This window comes from Phoca vitulina, unplaced genomic scaffold, assembly GCF_004348235.1.
Source record: "Phoca vitulina isolate PV1807 unplaced genomic scaffold, GSC_HSeal_1.0 scaffold29, whole genome shotgun sequence".
NCBI classification, from domain to species: Eukaryota; Metazoa; Chordata; class Mammalia; order Carnivora; family Phocidae; genus Phoca; species Phoca vitulina.
In genome coordinates, this window is record NW_022589732.1 from 3,904,191 (window position 1) to 3,926,860 (window position 22,670).

Sequence of the window (22,670 nt, forward strand, 5' to 3'; positions counted from 1 at the left end):
TTGACAGTGAGAAATGATGACGACATAAAGTTTCACAGGATGTTCTCCTTAATGTAATGTGACAAAGTACTAAAGTTCGAAAATATTGTAAGTAAAAATTCTACATGGAAGAATGTTTTAGTCCCATTTCCACAGCCCCTTAAAAATTAAAATCTTATCTAGAGGCCCAGTTGAATGAGTTGTACAGGAAGTTTTATTTTTTCCAGAACCAGTCTAAAGATATTAAGCTCGCATGTTCACTTGAGAGAATAAGTTAAAGAAAGCCCTGGCAAGAGGATACAGTTCCCTTTTATAAATAAGCATAGCCTTTTATATTCTTAAGGCCTGAGAAGGAGACGCTGAAGGGAAAGAGAAAGAGGGGTCAAAAATCTGAAATGGAAAACAATGTCGAATATGTGGGACATTTTTATTCATAACATTTCCCCAGCACTTGCCCTCTTCTCTTCGATGTTAGATATAGAGATGTAAAGAATATCGGAATGTACACGTTCCCCATGGGCGCACTTGAACTCAAAGTCTGACCCTTTGTACTTCCCCCTTTTACAATTAAAATAGCTCAGCAACTTAGCGTTATATTTAACAACCATCAAAGGCCTCTTGTAGAACATGGCAGTGAGCAGGGAACATTAGGTTAGCCACTCAGTTTGCTGAGTTCCATATTCGCCTAGACTGTGGAAGGAACAACATCTGGCATGTTGGCCGCCATTAATTTTTAAATATGGCGCTTTCCATTTACTCTTCTTCGGTTTTTAACTGACCTCTACTCTTTCCTTTGTGGCAAGTTAGTATCTCCTATTACATGCTCAGAGCTGACCGAAAAGCCATTAAAGAGTGGGATCTTTTGTTTCCTACTGGGGGCGTATCTGGGCATCCCCCTCAAGTGGCAGACAGAACACACCTTGCTGGTGTTCCTGATGCCAGCATCTGCCGGCATTGACATGTTTTTTTCAGGTGGCTGGAAATAGTAGCAACAAGAGAAGTTTACTATGAAGAAGTAAACTTTCTTTCATGTTGATTCAAAGTGCGAAATATGGGACTATTTACTAAGAAGACAGGGCTTTGTTCAATGACATTAACAGATGGTGCCCCTTGGGAAAATAAAAGTGTGTAAAGAGGCAAAAGAATAGTCCCACTCCCACCAGATGCGGACACTGTTTCTGGTTTCCTATCAACGTACTTGTAAGGACTCTAAGGCTGGCATAGTTCGGCAAACCATGGCCCCCTCACCACCTGTTTCTATAAATAAAGTTTTATTGGAACACAGCCGTACCCGTTCGCTCATATGTCTGTGACTGCTTCTGTGCTAGTTGAGTAGTTGCAACCGAGCCGATCTGGCCCCAAAGCCTGCAATATTTACTACCCGGCCCTTTACGGAAAGTTACCACCTGCTGGTCTGAGACAATTCATATTCAGTGTTGCCTCCAAAAAGCTCCTTGAGGGCAAGGTTAATTTACTGGCTCACCCCTCCCGCACTGTGAGAAGTGTCATGGCTGTGTCTGTTGAGCGTTCCGAGGCAGTACTTGTTTTGATGTGGCATATTTTCCCCCCTTTTCCAGGTGAAATGTGAGGCCAAGTCAGCCTTGTCCAAACCGAAGAATAACCATAATAACTGTAAAAAAGTCTCCAATGAAGAGAAACCAAAGGTTGCCATCGGTGAAGAGTGCAGGGCAGATGAGCAGGCTTTCTTGGTGGCACTTTATAAATACATGAAAGAGAGGAAGACGCCGATAGAACGAATACCCTATTTAGGTTTTAAACAGAGTAAGTATGCTTGTTTTCATTTCTGAAAGATCAGAACTGCTCCTATTCTTTAAATTGGGAAAAAATTTTGACTCAGGGTTATGTTGCAATCCTAATCTGGGGATGATGCTCTCTCTGTTTATACTAAATCTACAAATCATCCAGCCCAGGAATTTTTCTCCCTGCCCCTTTCCGCTACGCTGTTCCCTTCTGGGGCAGTTGCCGTGAGATATTTATAGGCTTGAATCCACTGATTATGACTGGAAATAGACATGTTGAAAGTTTCTCATTTTCTGTTTTGTCAATCTTGAGTGTCTGTAACGCCTTTCTTCTGAGATAATAATATGACGTCACTTTATCAGGCCCAGATGTTGCCTGCAAAAAAGCAGCTTTAAAGAGGAGGACATTGAAAGGTGGACAAAACAACCAGAAAGAGAAAACGTATTTCCTAAGCCCCAAATTTGTTAAGAGATAACAAAAACCTGACTTCAGAGGAAACACGAAATACCCAGATTTGAACCAAAAGCCCAATTTTGGATTACATTTAAGCATCATAATACATTTTTAAGTAGAAAAGGAAACTCGCAGCTGAGCAGAATTCCATAGAAAAAAGAGAAGAAACCCAGATCCGGTCCTGATTTCACAACCGAATATATGTATTTTGCCTCTGTCTGGATTTTGTAGCACACAAAGCAATGAGCCCCTGGCTTGAAATAGTATTTTCTCCAAACGTATCTTCCTAGATTAAAACCATGTGTCATTTTGATGAAGAATGTCAAACCTGTATGTTTTACATAACAATTTACATACCTAATAGCAATTGGCACTGATTGCAAGAGAACACTCGCAGCCATTATAAACTTATGTAACTACGAATGATTACAATGTTTGTCTGAAAACTGGTTGCTTGAAATAGAAGTAAAATTAATGTACTATGAACAGCTTTGTTGCATTATGCATTGGTTCAGATTAAATCAGGACCAAGGCAGGGCTCTTGATAGCTTTGAAATAGTGCAAGGTTCAATGAGGCTTTTCCAATGTGTTGTGTCAAAGAGCCCCTTTTTTTTTAATTTTAATTTTATTCTTCATTTCCCTTACCAAGGAATTACTTAAAATTCAATTTTCCCCCTCTTGTAAAAGAGTCAAATCCATAGCAGTCCCATTCCATGGTGTTTGGGACAAATGAACAGGTTTGCTAGCAGTTTGGCATAGTTGTTTAACGGAATAGACGTATGCAAGCCCTGCAAAGAGAAATCTGTTCTAGAAGAGTATATACTCGAAACATCACACAGGCAACTTAGGGGACTAAGTGGACTCAGGACTCAATTCTGTGAATGAGTTCTTCCTTCGCTTTGATCTGTTATGTCACCGAGACTTCAAGGGTAAAATATGTGTCTTCCTACTCATTGCAAGGCACCACGTGTTAGTGAAATACAGTATGAGTTCTTAATATAGTGCTGCCATCAGACATTCTGTTAAAGAGGTAATCATGTATTACAGTGGCTGGTATTTATTGATTATGATAAGTTCTTATCTGAAGGAAGCATGATGTAGTACTCTTTAATCAATGGCTTCTTTCTAAGGGTTGAACAAGACCAACCCTAATTTTGAAATCTCACTCTTTTCCCCAAGGACGCTGTAACTTAGCTTCCCTGGGTCTGCTGATGGCAACAGGATTAAAACTGTGTTGTCCTTTATCCCCAAAGTAGAACCATTTCCGTATTTGTGACTGTTTCTTAAGAAATATTTTAAGTGGTAATAATATATCCTGTTGTTGAATGCCCTTTGGCAAATTGTTTCCTAAGAACTTAGCTCTCTGGGGTACTAGTGTTTTGGTTTTTGGTGGTTTTTTTTTTTTTTTCTCTTTCTCATTGAAAACAAAACAAAATGTTTTAATTGACATTTCTTGGAAGTATGTTAATGCAATGCTTATCTAAATACTTATTGTCCCTCTAACAGTTAACCTTTGGACTATGTTTCAAGCTGCTCAAAAACTGGGAGGATATGAAACAGTAAGTGTTTAAGCAACTTAAATGAAATAATTTTGCAATCTAACTCCCCCACCCCTTCTCTGACCAAAATGGAGAAAATACAAAAGCTAACCGTCCCTGACTGCCTTCTCAAATGGCTCCACACTTTTGGGGGTTTATTGGGCCGCTTTTGGAAATGATCCCAATTAGTTCCAGGTTTGGCAAAATTGTAAACTTGTCGTAAAAACTACAAGTGGAAAACATATGTAACTCTCCCCTGTCAGGGAAATTAGTTGGGTCTGTAATTTTTTCCCATGTTGAGAAAGGGCTATTATTGTACAACAAGCCAAGATTGCATAAAAGAAATTTCCCTTGGCAGCATACCTGACATCTGTTCATGTCTAATATGGGAAATGTATTAAAGGCTTTCAAAAGTAATCAGTATTGGCCATTAAGGAATAGAATGCAGCAGAATCTTCTCTTATTCTAGGGCAAAGAAGCTTTATTAGACAAGGGTCAGTGCCGCATAAACAGGAAGTTATCAAACTTATTCAGAACAGGCTCTGACACTCTTTATCAGCTAATTCTAACTGACAGGAACGAGTTATTCTTAGCCCACAGGAAAATTTGATGGCCACGGATTTTACAGCATGTATTTTGAACCAATAAAACGTTAGAGCAACAAACTAAGATTAAAATCTTGAAAGAAGAAGAAAGAGCTGTATTAATATAGCACACAGAGATGAAATCTGTAATAAAATCAATTGACATAGGAAGATGTCGTCATTGGAAATATTTTCTCCTCCACACAATGATCAGATTAAGTTGTGCAGTTTCTTCGCAATTGAATAAGATATTATTTTTTTTTCTTTCCTTATGAAGTAACCTGGGATATCTCTGTAACATAGTAAAATGACAGTAAGAGACACAGTGTCAAGAAAATGAAATTCATTTTTAGTCCCACCATAATAACCAGGGTTTCTTGCCAGATATAGCATATTGTTCCACGAACTAATATAATGGTTTGATGTCAGGGTTTTGGAATGGGAAAAGATGGCAAGCATGATGTGATTCGGATAATCTGGTATTTACTGTAGAGATACCTGCCATGAATTCTGACTCAGAATTCTAAGATGGGAGTAAATGTGTGTGTAAGATGTTTAAGACCTGGGATATATGTACCCGTTTATAAAGCAATATAATGCTCATATGAAGTATTATAAAATGTGTGTTTCATAGACATGAATTTACTTAAATATTTGTTTTACCAAGCACCCTCTGTAAATATAAATGATATAATTTTTCACTTGGTTGGATCTGTTGATAGGACAAAGAGATTGACTCCTTGCCATGGTGGCTCATAGTTTTGCAAAATCTTAAGCTAATTATAGCTTTTGTCCATGTGAAAAAAATAACTTATTCAGAGCTAGCCTCGTGGATTTAGGAGTCAGCCCCATAGCCTAGATTTTTAAGTCTAACGCTCGATGTTAAGAACAGGAATACACATTTGTATGAACAGCAGATAAGTTACGTGATACTGCACAATATTATGAAATGTCTTTTTAAACCCAGAAATGTATTGTTGTTTACTGATACAGTGCCAACAAATTTCACAGAATCCGTTTTTCCTGCTTTTGTATCTTCTCCATCTTCACAAGGATCTGTTTTCCCCATGCAACAGCAAGTGGGTGTAGAATACACAAAAGAAACTTCTGATAAGTTTCAGGGCATTCTTCTTTTGTTGAATGAGTGAAATAACAAATGACTGCGCAATCAGCCAATCAGCGGAAAACATAGGCCATTGGTTCTAGTTGCTTGCCATCCAGGAGAGGCAGTGGTTATGAGTAAGAGACAAGGTGGAAAAAGATCCGTTCCCTGTTCAGGTATAGTACTGTTTCATTTTAGAAATGAGGGAAGGAAGACTTGTGGCTCTCGTGCCATCTGAGCAGAATTTTGGAGAATCAATGGAATTTAGACATGAATTATCACAGCCTTCCAGGAAGAGAAAGCCAGATGAAGAAATAAAATGTGGAGGTAGAATGATGTTGGACATGGAGAGTTTGAGTAATGTAAAGTTGGGTGACCAGGTGGCTGGGATGAGTGACCTCGAAGGCGAGTCCAGAGAGGATGGAGCCCTGTGAGAAAGGCTTTTGGATGGTAGCCCCTGGACTTATCCTGTAGGCTGGCTGGGGGCAGGGGAGGGGGAGCGACGCAGAGAAGATTGATAACAAGCTAAGTGTTCTGTTCTGCCCCTCATTCTGCATTCACTCTGTGTGTGTAGGTGGAGTCAAGTAGAGAGAGGCTGGGATGGGGGGCGGGGCATCTGGGAGACCCGATCAGCATCTGCTTCCCATCTGGTTGTGTATGAGCTGCAAGTCTTCAGCCAAGCCACAAAGAGGACTGGCAACCTCTGGAATCGCTCCTTCCCTCCTTCTCTCTCTATTTACCCATCAACTCCCTCATTGTTCGTTGGGCCCCTGCCATTCTTCACCCCCAAGTTTTTCATCTCCTCTGAGACAGCAAATCTACTTAGCCCTGTGAACTATAAAATCTACATCCGGGGTCAAAAACTAGATGAAGCCGGTTGGTAGGATTTTTCCTTCCCTCCTCCCTTCCTCCCTCTCTTCTCTCCTTCCTTTCCTTTTTATTTTTTTAATGCTTCATACTACCTTGCTGTCCCTGTAGGCACTGCAATTGGCTACTCGCATGCTATGTTGAAGCTTTTGAATCCCCAAAGTACAGAATACATTTTTCCATTGGTATATATTGACCAATAAACGGAATGAAATATTCAGTGAGGATTCAGTTTTGAAGTCAGTCCAGAATAAGATCCCGTCTGAGGACTTAAGTTGTCATCGCTGTGTTATTGAAAGACATTTGATTATCTGGTAGCAGAAGCAAGTGTAGACTTGTCATTAGAGCTCAGAGGAGATCTTAGAATCTTCTAGATCAGTGGCTCCCAAAGGCCACTCGAGAACTAGGGCTCAGATTTGCAAAGGGGAACTTGAAAGTATAGGGAGCTGTCTAGGCCTCCACACTGAGCCGTTAACTGCGGTGGGCCTGGGCCTAAGAACCCGAGAATCCTTTTTGACAAGCGCTCTGGGTGATGTTAATTCAAAGCTAATGGTAACAGTGACTATTCCCACTTCACCTACTGGCCCTTGTGGGCTCCTCGCTTCATGATGTGGCCCCATCTCAGTCAAGCATCAAAGATTAGAAAGTTGTCTTCACGCTATTACTAAAGAAGCCCACCAGAATATTACCATTTCTTTGGCTCCAAAGCAGCACCAAGTTTCCAACGAAGGTTTTTCCATTTGATAAAGTGGTAATCCAGCTAAGTCGGGACCTGATAAGCCATTTTCATTTTGAATGAGGGAAAGAGTACCGTCCGAACCTTTTTATGTTTTGCAAATTGGCCTTGGTGCAGAGAAAGATACTTGCCCTGCTCCAGTCCATACCCTCATTTTACAAGTGAGGAAACTGAGGCACAGTGAGGTGAAATGAGTTGCGAGGGGTCGTCGTGGACTTCTTCAGATTCTGACTTGCTGAGATTTTTGCACACAGCTGTCACCACCTCCATAGCAACACTGGAAGGAAAGAGATGCATAAATGACCATTCTTTGTGCCTTCCACCCCCAGCGGTGTCTTCTCTATCTACAACGCTTTCTCCCTATTTTGGGTGATATTTTGGGAAAAGCCTCCAATAGCCTACCTTCGTTAGTAGCGTCTTTCAGTAGATTCTTTGTACCTACCCTGAGCCTTACCCGACACACTAACTACTAGCTGAGATTTTATCTGATTCTTGAGAAAAATGTGTGAACTTAGGAGATGGGTCAAGAAGTCTGCGTGATGTAAACATTCAGTAATAGTAAAAAATTGCAAGTTTCAAATTTGTAGATGTATCTCTTCTGCTGTTAACTTGTGATTGGATAAAGACATCTCTCTGGAATTCCTTCTGGTTATAAAAAGAGGCCATCTTAATTGGCTTGTTTTTGTTTGTGGTTATAAACTATTCCAAACCTTCTGGTTTGAATTGCGGATTATGGATTATTTCATTGGAGTCCTTCACAACCCTCAAATTGAATTAAAAAAAAAAAAAGAGCCGAAGTTTTATTTTAAGTCTTTATAAGCATTTGACTAATGGCTGTATTCAGTTCTGTTGGCCTCCTCTGCCTTTGCTGGAAATGAATTTTGTGTCTCTGCATCCTTAGGTTTAGAGATCGCAAATGTACCGAATGGATTTGATTCCCTAAAAAACAATATCCTGGCATTTTGATTGGTTGGCAGTGAGGATCCTTCCTTTACAATCATATATCCAACTTCTCCTCCCAAATGTTTTAGAGCAGGCTCACCCACGGTTGAGGAGGCAGAGCTGGATAAAACTGTGCTGATGAGCAAAAGAGGTCTTCACTTCAGTGTCTGGTGAAGCAATTAAAGCTTGAAGAGTAGCTTGGGGTATTACCAGGATGAAGCGTGTGGAGGGTGGTTTGCTAAAGTGATTTCCATTTGGCTAACCATGTGATGGTGAGCCAGAGGCAATATTTGGAGAGAAGGTAGAGTAGGGAAATGGGTCTTGAGAAAAATCTTATTCTAGAGGCAAAGGACCATGCAAGCGGTGCCTTCTAAGAATGCCAGTTAGCAGGTCCTTCTCTCCCCACGGGTGAGACGGGACCATTATTTCTCATCTGGAGGAAGAAGTCACATGTCTTCTTGCTGGAAGGATTAGGCTCTGACACCAGATTCTGGCTTTGACATCATTTCAAGACATCCTCTGAATCTAACCCTAGTACTCTGGACGGACAAAGCCTCTTGCTTAATTCAGAATTCTCGAGGCCAAAGATGATGTCATGTAGTTTTGAAAGGCTCCAGTTCCTGGAGTACTACCAGGAAAAAAAAGTCATCTTCCTTGAATTCAGTCCGCCCTCAAGGTGTCCCGAGAAAGAGGCTGTTTCTCGGAGCAGCCTGGGCATGCAGGCAAATGTTCCTTTTGACTTCACATCTGCTACATTCTTAAGCCATGGACACACTCGAGTCCTGCAAGATTTCTGATTGCTGTTTCCTAACCAGGCCACAAAAATCCCAACATTATTTCATCCCTGCAACCGCGAAGGTAAAGAAACCCAGCTCCAAGGCCATGTCTTGGGTTAAAATCGTTTCCCAGTTGTTGTTGTTTTTTTAAATAACAGGATATTTTCATCAAGTAAGCTATAGATGGGACAGATTCCTTTCCTACCCCCTGGACCCGTTTTCTTGGCAGAGGTGTGAAGGGTTAGTTTCAGGCCACCTTGGGTTCCAAAGAGCGGTTTGAAAACCACTATGTTTAGAAACAATGAACATACATAAACATAATAGGTGTATAGTGCTTTTCAGTCTCTTGGGTCTTACCCACACCAGGGAAAGAAGTAACTGTCAAGTGTCTTCAGAGTGAGGTGAAGTCTCCACACACCTAGATTGGTTTGCTGTACGTGGGTGCGGTCTGCTCGGTTTTTCATCTTGCTTTATGGTTAATGGTATGGGGTTATGCTTCCTGCTAAATTATGAACCCTTGAAAGTAGTAACTTCTCTTTCTTTTCATGATATCTCCCCACCCTCAGCCCTCCATCTTCCACCTTCCCCCTCCACACCTCTGTGACTGGCCCAGGGCCCTCCAATGGCAGCCAGTAGACGCTGGGCTGATGTCAGGAATCCCTATCATTTAAGCGAGGCTTTTGTAGGAGATGACAGGGGAAGCACAATCCAAGAGAAAACATTGCTTGAATGAATTTGGCCATTCTCTTTAGGAAACAAAGAGCCAGAAGTTCTTTGTATCCTTAAAAACCTAAAATGATAGAAGGTCAGGTAGAAACGTGACCATGACCGGGAGGCTCCAGTTAAACCAAAGAGCTAGTCAAACTCACCCCATGGCTAGATCAGACTTTCCAGCTGCGTGGAACGGGGGGCTAGATACTACGAGGCAGACATTGGTTTTGCCCCAGTGGGGTTTTAGAGATAACACACATTCCGGGCTACAGAATAAAAACCCGAAGTGGATACATACTTCGGCATGAGGAAAGCACACTAGTGCAGGAGGCACGTGTGTACAGGTGGGAGCACGATGCCCGGTAGCTGGGCCAGGAGGAGTTCTTGCATCCTTTCCTTTCTCCTTAGAGGGCGCTGGGACCCACAGTGGGTTGGACAATGGGAGGATTTAGACATTTCTCCCTTTAAAGCCCATGGACGGCATTTGAATGAAGAGCACATCTGGACACAAAAAAATGGAGATGTGTACCCAGGAGAACTGTGTACTTAAAAGCATAAAAGCAGTTAGCAGTTGGAAAGAGCACATTTTATGACTTTCCTGTGGAAAGAAAATATCTCAAAATGGCCTGATTCATCTAGGCCGGCAGGTGGAAGCTCAGTAAACAGGGACCACTTCCCGGAAGGCCCAGCCCTTGTCTTTGCTCCAGATGAACTCTTACTGGTGAAAACTGTATTTAAACACCAGAACTTGCTAGCAGGGGCTAACGCAGACTGCTAGCCAACTGCACGTGGCTTACTAATGCCAAGGGACACTTGAGGCTGGCCCCCTGCTTGCCACAGTTTCAGTCCTAGTGTGAAGAAGATTGTTTTCCTCCTTTTGACAATTCATTATTTATTCTTTTTTTTTAAGCATTTTTTTAAAGATTTTATTTATTCATTTGAGACACAGAGATACAGAGAGAAAGAGAGAGCATGAGGAGGGGGAGAGGCAGAGGGAGAGGGAGAAGCAGGCTCCCTGCTGAGCCAGGAGCCTGATGTGGGGCTTGATCCCAGGACCCCGGGATCATGACCTGAGCCGAAGGCAGACGCTTAACCATCTGGGCCACCCAGGCGCCCCTCATTATTTATTCTTAAAGAAGTTTGTCATTTCTGTGATAGGCAAGTGTTGAACAGGGTACTACCCCCTAGTCTAGATGATAGGTATAGGAGGGGTGCATGGTCAGTTTCCACACATTAAATATCCCCTCATCAGTGGTCTCTCGTTCATGACATTTTTCACAACCTGTATTATTTTATCTGTGTGGTCCCTTGTTTACGTTTGGTATCCCCCAACACACACACACACACGGATGTGGTCATGTTGGGTGTTGGGTCTGGTTTCCATTGTTGCATCCCAGATGCTAGCATAGCACCCAACCAATGGGAGATGTTCAAGAAATGTTTGGTGAATGAAGAGTCAAGTGAATGGATGGATCCCAATATAATTGAGAGTTATCTATGATTCACTGGTGAACATAACAGAGAACCTCTGTTCTAACTAGATACACACGTTGTCAGGGTAGAAGGAGCCATAGTTTTACTAGGTGAGAGTAAAATCTCAAAGCACTATTAACCTAACCCATCCCCTTAGATTCTTGCTGACCTCATTGCTGTGCTATTTCTCCACTAGTAAGAGACCCACAGCTCAAAGTCAGACCTTGTAGCAGAAGCTGTGATTTCCACAGTTCTCTGCCTCACGTGAAGCAAAAGGTCCCTAGCTTCTGTACTATCACCCTGCTGTACACGTGGACTGTTCACCAGCACATTCTGATGGGGAGGCTGTTTTGATGTAGTGAAAAGGAAGTCTGCTCTGGCATCATAAGATATTGGTGTGAGCCCTGGCACGGCCATTCTGTTGTGTGTCCTTGGGCAAGCTGTGCAACCTCTCTGTGTCTTACTTCCTTCATCTGTGACGAGATTCCTATAATCTACCTCACAGGCTAATGGGAGGATGAAATGATACCACACTTGTGAAAGTACTTCACAAAATATGAAATAGAGTGCACAGGAGAGATACAAGGATGCCAAGAGTGATGGTTTCCTCTGAAGTGCGTGCAGGGACATATATAGGCTGTTTTCTGGCCCTGTGGGCTCCCCAGGGCCCACACACTTCATCTGAGGGAGGGAAATATGGAGGTGTGTTTCAGGGGGCCTCAGCGTGCTAAGGGCTTTGAGGAATAACAGAGACACGTGGGAGAGGATCCAGTTTCGCTTCTTCCTTTACGCAGATCTTGAATAGACCAGCCTGAAAGTGTATTATTTAAAAGATTGGAGGGAGATCATAATTAAATATAAAGTAATTACTAAAATATGTATTTTGAGTGTTTTGAAAGGGACTTGAAACCATTTATTATCATCTAAACCAAGCTATAAATAAAGGAAGATTTTATTTTTAGTCATACCTGCCAGGAGATGCAAGAGGTGGTTCTGTCTAGAGAGAACTATTGAAACACATTGGTTCAAGAATGCTTCATGGGAAATTGAACAATGCAAACCTCCCATTGTCTCGGGGTCAAGAACGGTTTGTAGAAATAAAAGCGCTTTTATTTGAAATGGAAAAGGTGCCATTTACCCTGTAATATTTAACCACCCCTCCCCTCCTCCTTAGATTACAGTGACAGAGCCCCTGTTTGCAAGTTGAGACTCCCCCCCACCCCCCCACCCCGGCTTGCTGCCTTTAGCCCCTAAGTGAACTCAGCTGGCAGCTCTGCGGGTATATTTCAAAAGAAGCCCCGGGGTCGGATTGTGGCCACTGCCACGCACACCTCGGCCACACCCTGCCCCCTGCACATTCCAATAACAGAGTTTTCCTGGAACTCTGTTCAGAAACGTTCACAAGGACCTCAGAATGGGCTCTGTCTCCTCGTTTCAAGGAAGTACTAGACTTGCTCGGATGTAGTAAATGACGTGGTTTCCCCAGATTAATCATTTGCCAGATGATGCATCTGTTATTTTGTAAAATCTTAATTTACGTACAAAAAAAAATTAAAGAGGGGAATTAAACAGGACCAGGGTATGCTGTTGGGTAGATTGCAAGCTGCCGGGTTCTGTTCACCCAGCTCCCCAGTAGACATAAGCTCGCATTTTCACTTCGGAAGTTGTTCGTTTTCCTAGCATTGGACTGATAGCCCGTTTTCCTGACCTAAGGGAATAAAAATAAACAGGTTGCAACATATACAGTTTCAGATTTGGGTTTTGTTTTGATGGTTAGAGGAGCTGGATTAAAAATATAGCCGGAGATGACTGCAAATTCCATAAGCAATTTGATCAATTGAATTAATTTATGTAGTAATTTTATTTAGTGTTTGAAGTGGCCAACACAGCACACAGGTCAAAAATCGGAAGATACAAAAGCAAGTTTGGTGCAAAGCCTCTCTCTTTTCCTCTATCCTTGGCCACCCATTTCCCCGCCCCTTAAGGAACCAGTGTTCATTCTGATTCATTTAAACTGATACTTTAGCTGAAATCTTATTTTATTTGGATGCTTTATCAACATGACCTAAAGGATCAGAGTATGAGTTTGGGTCCTCGGGGGTGGGGTGGGGTGGGGGGAATATCTACATAAAATATCCAGGGAGATGCCTTAGAGGAAATGCTCTAAGAGTGACACAATATAGAACCCAAAGCAGAATTCCATGTTTATTGTCAAGAAAAGTACCACGAGAGAGATCCCCCTGTGAAACCCCGAGTCTCTCCGTATACTCATCTGGACTTCTCTGTCTCTGGGTTTCCAGAACAGACTGTCCTCTTCTGCCTGTTGCATTTGTACTGAATCCTGGCACTGTGAATCTCCTATGATGCAAGATTGAATTTCCCGTTGCCATTTTTTCAGATAACAGCCCGCCGACAATGGAAGCACATTTATGATGAATTAGGCGGTAATCCTGGGAGCACCAGCGCCGCCACTTGCACCCGCAGGCATTATGAAAGGTAAGAAGCCCTTTCTTGGAAAGTCCTTGCTTAATTAAAAGTGTGTTCATTGGAAGACACTTTTGGGGAAGGATAAGATAAGGGGAAGTCTGAAGGACCTTTCTGGAAATAGAAAATATCCTCTGGCATTTTACCTTGCATACCGCCTTGTGATTTTTTAGGGGACATGGCTTTCTCTGGTTACAGGGGCTAAAATTAGATGTTCTTTTAGTTTGGTTTTATCCTGTGACCACCTATTTGACAATACCTTTTTATTTTTCCCCCACAAGCCTAGATTACTCAGTACGTTCTTCGTAGGTTCATGTACTGGGAGAACCTTCAGCTTCTGGAAATCCTAAGTCTGCAGTGTTACTATGGCGTAGCCATGTAACCGTATGGACATTAAAATGTTTTAATGTTGAACGTATTAATATTGAAAAGTACGCACTTCTTTAATAAGAAAATTGGCCCCAGATAATATCCATTGGGTTTTTTCCCCATCTTGGTATTTTTTTTCTTCTACGGCTATGCTGTTGACCAAGAAAATCCTTTCTTGCCAAGCTTTGCGTGGTTCAGTTTTCTAACACCTTCAGCCTCTCTCAGAAGGTGATGATCATGCAAATAAGAGGTAATGCTGCCTTAGCTGTTGTGAAGCTTGTCTCCACAGGAGTGTTTCCCCTTTGCATTAGGACTATCGGTGCCCACAGCAGTGCAGGTCTGTTAGCAGATTCATGCGTTACCCTTGCTCTGTGCTTCCAGTCCATCTTTAATTTGTTAGGGTCACGCCAGCTTCTTTATCCCTGGCATTTCATTTCCTTGCTGACATGTTGACTGACTCAGCAGCCTGGTTTCAAATTCAGAGCTTGTAAGATCCAAGCAGAGGGTGTGTGTGTGTGTGTGTGTCTGTGTCTGTGTCTGTGTGTTTTAATAACCGTCATGGGTGGAATGAAGTCAAGACACAGCTGAACAAACAGGCCAGTTAGCTTGCTAGTTTGAAAGGTAAAACAGAACTGCTAAGTGTGACGGCTGCTCTTTACAAGTCCATTACCATTCCAGCTTCAACCCAGATGGATCCTACAAATGCATCTCCAGATACTGTTATCTAGAGGATCACCTCTCAGTGATATTTTGTTAAGTTTTAGTTATATTTTTATCTGTGTTGCATTTAGCATAGAGCCTCTGTTAGGATAGCCATTCAATGAAACTTAGAAAGTTTTTGTAGATATAATCATAGTAAACTAGATTGGGTTTAGTAACCCATGAAAAATCCCCACAAAGTAGTAGCAAGACATTGCCTTACTTGTCGGGGTAATGATCCACAAGGATTTTGTTTTTAAAATGGTAACAGGAATTCGAATTATTACTCTTCCTAGCATTGTTTTCAGTATACTACATCAGTTTTTCAAATGTGAGTGTTATTTCTCTCAGTATTTAATATAAAACCTACATTCTCACTGGACATAACAGGGGCACCACTGAAATCCTAGTACAAAATAGCATCGGTATCTCAGGTGAGTGTTGTGTAAAGAGCACGGAAGGGAACACATTCAGCTTGGTGTTGACTTCTGAGTCAAGGCTTTAATCAGAGCATTTTCATTAGAAACTCTGTCTGTATTTTTAACTCTGTCTATATGTTCGCTGATAGTGAACCTCCCGTACCTCCATCTGCAAATGTTCCCGACACCTGAATCATCAAACTTCAAAGATCAGATAGTTAAAATTTGCAAAAAAGAGCGTATCTCAACTGTTAGCTAGTTCACCCAGTTAAAGAATGAAAATTAATCAAACATATTACAGAGCATCGCATGGTCAAAAAACAGATTAGGTTTGGGATGGAAAAAGGATTGGATCTGATAGTAGAGTGAGTGTGTGTGTGTATAATGAACTCAAGCAGTTATGTGGATAAAAATAGCCTCAATCTTAAATGAAATACCAGGATATATTCTTTTGAAGACTGTGTACTTTGTTTCATGATTTACCTCATCTGAAGTAGTAGAATCCCAAATGCCTTCAATCAGTCAAATTGGAAAACTCTAGTCGAGATACCTCAAACTTTAGCTACTAGGAAACATTATTTAAGATTCTTTAAAAATGTCTCTTCTCTCCTCATTCTTGGGAGTAAAGGAGTATTTCATATAGGTTTGGTCTCCCACTGGATTAAATTTTTTGAAAGGCTATGTCACCCACTCTGCTAAATCTAGAATTTGTTGGGTCAGTGTGTATCAGTCGGGATGCAGTAAGGAAAATAAAAACCACACCAGGAGGGGCGCCTCGGTGGCTCAGGTGTTGAGTGTCTGCCTTTGGCTCAGGTCATGATCCCAGGGTCCTGGGATCGAGCCCCGCATCAGGCTCCCTGCTCGGCGGAAAGCCTGCTTCTCCCTCTCCCACTCCCCCTGCTTGTGTTCCCTCTCTCATTGTGTATCTCTCTGTCAAACAAATAAATAAAATCTTTAAAAAAAAAAAAAAACTACACCAGGTATTCAACAAAGAGAATCTACTATAGGGAATTATTGAAACAAACGTAAAGCACAACGTTAATATGGAGGAAATAACCACAGGTTCCCTGGGGTCAAGAGAATAGGAGAAAGTGGGTTAGGGTGTTGCCACCCAGAAGTTTAGAGAGTATGCCTCACAGAGCTGGGATTCAGATCCCTCCCTGGGAGAGGCTCCCAACCAGTGCTGGTCGTTATTGAGCTCAGAGGTGGAACACCGCGGAGCTAGGCTCAGACCTGAAGAGGCAGTGCTCCCTGGCTGGTGCTGGACCTCAGAGCAAATGCCATAAAACTGTTCTGGGATTGTTGACAGAAGCTAAAGGCTGGAACCAACTGCAGCTGCTAAATTACTGTTGGGTTGGCCCTGAAATGAACAGCAAGCAAAATAGAAAGAAGGAGTCCTTCCTCCCCTCCCCTGGGCTCCTCGGGCCCCATTTGCAGGACCCCAAAAGGAAGACAGCTGATAAAAGAGACATGTAATCTGCAGAATCCCAGTCCCAGCATCACCAAGCAGAGCACAGAAGAGTAGATTTGGGGCTGAGACAATAGTCAACCGCCAAGTGGGACCCCCAATATGGAAATCCCTACACAGAGACAGAAACCCAGGTTAGAACACAGCTGTCCCGGGTCAATTAGCAAGGTCCTTCATCCTTCCTTGTATATCCTTTCACCATCTAGGCCCCTTTCACATTGCTGCGATCAGATACAAGGGGTGTCTTGAGTGGTTAGTAGTCAATAATAGTGAAGTACTAAAATTTGCAGATAATTGACTCAAAAAAAAATGAGACTCCAGGGGGCGCCTGCATGGCTCAGTTGGTTAAGCGGCTGCCTTCAGCTCAGGTCATGATCCCGGTGTCCTGGGATGGAGGCCCACATCAGGGTCCCTGCTCAGTGGAGTGTCTGCTTCTCCCTCCCCCTCTCCCTCCCCCCGCTCATGCTCTCTCTCTCTCTCAAGTAAATAAATAAAATCTTAAAAAAAAAAATGAGACTCCACTTAGAATTATACCAGTCTCACTCATTTTGAGCCAATCATAATCTGAAAGGAATCACCTATGTTCCTGTGTGTTGTGATCAGGAGAAAAGTCTGGGGGCAACTTCTCTGGCTGTCTTACGTCTTACTTCTCTTTACTGGTTCTACCAGAGAAGGGCGGAGGACACTCAGATCTGTCCCAGGGATGAGAAAGTGTTCTGCTTTGGTCAAAGAAGAGGCTGAAGCTCTTGGCTAAAACTGTGCTTAGGGACTTGGTAGATTTCATTCCTTCTTGCTAGTTACAGGCTACGCTAACACAAAACAGACAGGACTAGATTGGTGAAGGGCCACCGTTTTCAAGAAGGTTCAAGAAGCTGAAAAAGATCAGGATGTTGTGGGCAAACATCTAGTCTGGAGATGCCCGTGAACATGTTTCAAACCTTTCCCATCAGATCAGGGTGACCGAGTTCATCCTGTGCAACCAGTCATCTCGTGTTCTTCTTTTCACCCCAAAATGCAGACGTGGTCCTTTTCCTATTTCCCTACCACCAGCTTTGCTTCCCTCGAAGATGAAGAAGAAATGAGTGCTCTCCTATGCATTATCCACTGATTTATTTTTCATGTGGTGCGGTTCATGTTTCCAGTAAATGTTTTCATTTTCCAACAAGAAAAAAGTAGCTGGTTCCTCAGTAAATATTACTTGTATATTAGTTGGGCACTTTTGGTTTATTAATGAGTGTAATAATGAAAGTGTGGGTTGTTGAAAAGAATCAATGGGTGTTTTTATTTAAGGCACAGCAGAAATGGTACAATGCCTGTGAATGCATCATTGTCGCTGAAGGCCTGACTCGTCCAAACTTGCCTCTGATTGGTTTAAATCAAATAGGTCCAAGCACTTCATAAAAATGTCTTTGTCAGCCTGGTTTTGCTTCCAAACCTATTCATCTCTGTCAGTTTTTAATATTAGTACCAGGCTCCTGGCCATAGTCCATTAGTACTGTACTTAATTGCTCATGTTACAACTGATCACCAATATAAAAAGCATTAATGTTTCCCCATCGCGAGACTGTTGCTATGTGGATGTCTCAAACTCAGCAAAGCTCATGAAGTGTGGTTATTCTGGACACTTCTTATTTGGGATTTATAGTAAAGTTACTATAGGTTGTAACTCAGAGAAAAATGCCCACCTCTGGCTGGGCGGGACCCTTCTACGTAGAACATTTTCTTTCTTGTCTGACTCTCCATTTAAGGTGTCCCAAATCACCTTTCTGAGGAAAGGAATAAAAAAAAGGAAAATGGTTATTTTTATGGAATTCTCTTAGCTTGATTTTCTGGAATAGCAATTCACTTTAAAGACTTTGTTTTCACGTGCAGATGTGTTTTCCTTTTTAGAAAAATGTTTTTTAAGCACATGCAAGAGGCAAAAAAATCTTCACACAGAATACCAGATTACTGGTGTGAATTTTCCTGAACAAATTGTATGGTGTGTGTCTGAGGAGTACATGAAGTTGTTATTAAGGATGGAAAAAGGAGCATTAAGGCAAAAGGACTTCATGATGTGCTTTTCTGAGTATTTAGAAAATCAAGATCAGAGACAAACGTATTTGTTTATGGGGGAAATGAGTAACGACGCTTCATCTTCTTACATACGTAATGCCCAATTTAGAATTCTCATCTTTTGCTTTTCCCATGAGCATTCCCCAGGCAAGACTGTCCTGCCACAGGGCTGGGGTGCCTTCCTTCGCCGTGACTTGGGGTGAGCCGGACCCAAGCCAGATGCATCTGGGCAGAACCCGAGTGACAGTCAGCTAAACCTCTTGCCTTTCTTCTCTGAAGGTAGAAGGCAGAGCGTGGGAGGGTCACCTTTTGAGTAAGATAAATACGTGCTTTAAGGTAAATGCCAAAAAGATATCAAGTTCTAAGGAACTCAGCTAATCACTTTGTGAGGAAAAAGTCAAGGGGGAAAGTAAGGTGAGTTACAGCTCTCTTTATGTCCAGGACACGATGTGATGTAGTCTTGCTCATTTTGATACCCCTGAAGTTAATCAAGACCCAATTCAGAAAGACACGGGCAAGATCTCAGTATCTGAGATCTGAGAGGTCCCTTAGTCATCCTCTAGACCAATGTTCCTCAAGTGAGGCTTTCTGGCCCGTGTGTGCTCGTGTGAACAGAACAGTTAACAAATGAGTGTTATGTTATACTTACATAGCAGTCTGCCAGGATAATTTTATGTCCATTGAAACTAATAAAACATTGGGGCTTATATTTTATGTGCCTTGCTTTAAATTTCATTTTTCTACTAATTCATTTTCATGAATTCTGAATTTTACGAAAGTGTCTGTCGGCAACAGACAGGAAATTTAAAAATCTAGTCCTTCCCGTCAGGTCGCTGAGGGAGCCTGGCTCCACACCACTGGTCACAACCTCAGATGTATACGGGGGAGGTGGTGCAGGGGGCCAGGTAGGAGAGTAGGAAGCTGGCACACATAGCCCAGGCCAGAGAGGCCAGGTGGGATCAGCCAACACCATTGTCTTGGGCAGATGGAGGCTCAGTACTGTCAGACCTTCCATGTTTTCTTGATAACTTTTATGTGAAGTCACCTGGCTTACAAATACTAGATCCAGGATTTCTGAAAATATTTTACACAAGTTAAACTAAACACACCCCACGGCAAAGGTAGCCTACAGGCTGCCAAGTTCTGTGAGGACTGAACCATCTTTGGCACTGGGCTAATCCGGTCTCTGCACAAATGCCCTGTGGTTGGGGGGCAAGAAAGAAGAGCCACCATTGAAGGTGCTTTTCATCTAAACACTCTGCCACGTGCTGAGCAAGACACCTTCTGTGGCTGCCCATTGACCCGACCTTGCCTTCTGAGGCTGACTCTCTCAGTGCATGCCATTTCCTTGGTGATGGGCCTCCATAAGCTTGGCTCCTCTCTCACTCAAGTCCTCCTAGTCCATTCAGCCATGCCTCAGAGCACGACTTACGGATTTTCACCAGCTTGGCCTGCTGTCATGTAGATGCCTCCAATCTGTGTTACTCACGCTACCCAAAGCGATTCCAGATATGGCATATCGTACTTCTTGGGATGTAGAGGGATCAGTCTATCGACATAGCCTAAGATTACGTTTGAAATTGGTAAGAAGCCCTCTCCTAGTAGCTGGTTTCTTTTTCTGGGGTAGGATAGATTTGCCATTTGAGTGACTGCCTTTTTCCTTTGCTGCTGCCCTCAAGAGCCAATGGGTGTTTTTTGAACGTCTACCACATGCACAGCACACCCTCTGGGATAATGAAAACGTATGAGCCAGAGAGTCTGGAATAGGGCTGGCAGACAATGAGGAGGTGCCCATGCTACCACATTCATGGCAGAAATTGCGAAGGGAACATGAAACTGCTTTCCATGAGCTCAAGCTCAGCTTCAGAACCCCTCTCAGTATGGCACCCCTAGGCCATTACTACCGACTCATTAGAACCAGAAGGTGCTGTGATCCTTGGCTTACCTAACTTATCATACGATCCGACTCATAGTCCATACATACCTGAAAGAGAGTTAGATACTTAAGGCTATAAAAAACCTCAGGTAAGTAAGTAATTGATACAAATAGCAAGTTCAACAGGGATCAAAAAAGAAGAGCGAATTTTCGGCTGGAATGAGCAAAGTCTTCCAGGAGGATCTAGACTTTGAACTCGATCTTAAAGAGTTAGGTTATAACTTGAGGATCATCATATATTGCCTAAAATATTCAGCTGTTGAATTCGAGACTGGTGAAGATACTAATTTTGAGGACATGGATCATGGGCTCTTGCTTTCCTGGAGTCTCCCCAGTGCACCCAGGACAGCATCATGAACATATCAGGGACTCAGGGATTAGGGGTTGAATGAATTAAATTAAATCCAAACAAAAAGGATAGTTTCCTCTAGGAAATGTGTGTCAGGAGGTAGGGAATAAGATGGTAGAAGAAGCTGTCAGGTGAATACTAAGGCTGAATTTCCAAACTGGATACACCCAAGGCAGGTATTACAGTTTATCTTCTCAGTGTCTATTGACTGTCTTGCCCCGAAGTCCAATGGGTAGACCATGCCCCATCCTCACCCATGGGTACCCATGGTGGGGTTGACCGGTCTATGGACTTGCAGCTCCTTTCTGAACACTGGCTTGGTGATGGGGGCTCTGGCCAATGGGCACAGCGAGTAGCCGTCTGCAGCATTGCCACACACGCCCTCTCATCAACCTTTCCCCAAACCCGCAGAAGGCTTCCTGGCTCTTATCCACAGCCAGCAGCCCTGGGAAAATCGAACAAGGTGCCGAGATTCAGGCAGGCTGCGGCACGGCCACTGCTCTTCTGTCTACACCCCACCAAGCTTGTTCTTGGAGACCTCCAGAATTTCTCCCGAAAGGACAGTCCAATAACTTCATAAGCAAAAGCCTCCCTCTATATCACTCAGCATGCTTAAAATGCTCTGATACCTTTCCAATGCCTGGATATTTCAAGAAACTTTTAAAAAGGAAAACAAAGCCCTCGCCAGGCCCTGGAGTAGAAAAACTGGTTTCTGTTTTAAAAAAAAATAAACAACAGCCTTTGAAAAAGTCTCTGTTTAAAAATTCTTAAATTTGCCTCTAAATGCAAGTTGTAATTAATAGAAGTCAGAGTTTACACTCTAGAGTGTAAAAACACCCTCGGGCACAAACTAATCAAGTGTGTGTGTCATGCTGTAAACTACAGCAAGCTCTTTGTTTGACCCAAAAAAAAAAAAAAGCTTGCCAAACAGCAGTTTTTGTCAGGCTCCTTTATTGTCTCATTTTTGTTTTCTCCCTACCACCCCCCTACTCACCCCTTTGAACCTGGCTATAATATTTAAGAAACTTTGCAGGTCCGATGTTTTATTGATAGTTTTCATCAAGCATGAATTTAAATGTGAGAATAGATTAGGTGTCTCAGCCCCTTTTCTTTTTGATAAATAAAAAGAGGTTTCTACTTATGATTTTCTGTCCTCAGGGCTTTATCATTAAGATTAAATAACTGTACTCTCAAGCATGCCACTGCACAAACATCTTTTCAATTACGTGAGTAACAGATGCCTTCACAAAGGAACTATTGAAAATTCAGAGAGCCTGTTTCCAAAAAAGAGAGAAAAAAAGTATCAGATGATAGAAGAATGTAATTGTTTACCATTAAAATATATCCTTAACTCTTCCACTGAAAACCTTTTGGAACATTTTGGTTTTATACAAGTTATTACAAAGTTCGATCAAAATAATAAATGTTGGGGGAATTGTTGAACATTTCAGAAGCTCTGTAACCTCTGGCATCTCACATACGTGGGACCCAAATGCCATAGTTGTTTGCTTGTTTTTACATAATGGACACTGCCTGCCTTCGTTGGTGGGGTGCTCACTATGTTGAAAACACTGTAGTTACATTTGTCTATTAATCTTGAAATAATGTTCATCTGCCCTTGAAATGGATCCATGCAACTTGATTCTGAGTTAGTCATTGTTTTGCTGCTGGCACTCTGGAGGGCTGGGTGCTGTGTATGGTCTGTGTCCTCTGTTGTGAGCATGTATTTTAATCCCTGTGGCATAAAGTCGGCCTTTCTGAAATCCATCCCAAGGTCTTCAATTGAAAGGCCTGGGGCTTACATTGGTCTAGACCCTTTTAGAAGTGGCAAGGAGGCATCATAGAAGCGAAGCCCCTGAGGAGCTTTCGTTCTAGCTGGGGAGGCCATGAGAACCTCAAGTGTGTGTGTAAAATTAAGTGCTACAGGCTGGAATTCATCGAGGATATGGTTCTTGAGTTTCTCCTGATC

At 42.4% G+C, this 22,670-nt stretch overlaps 1 protein-coding gene across 4 annotated transcripts in view; it reads left to right on the plus strand.

Moving 5' to 3' along the window:
* ARID5B (AT-rich interaction domain 5B) overlaps positions 1-22,670 on the plus strand; it is a 177,023-nt gene that overhangs the window by 137,871 nt on the left and 16,482 nt on the right. For 3 of the 4 annotated variants that reach the window (XM_032423865.1, XM_032423867.1, XM_032423868.1), the window contains 3 exons: positions 1,557-1,761; positions 3,700-3,752; positions 13,321-13,418. In XM_032423865.1, coding sequence (XP_032279756.1) covers positions 1,557-1,761; positions 3,700-3,752; positions 13,321-13,418 — 356 coding nt within the window. The remainder of the gene's footprint in view (positions 1-1,556; positions 1,762-3,699; positions 3,753-13,320; positions 13,419-22,670) is intronic. The other variant, XM_032423866.1, reaches the window with a different exon arrangement.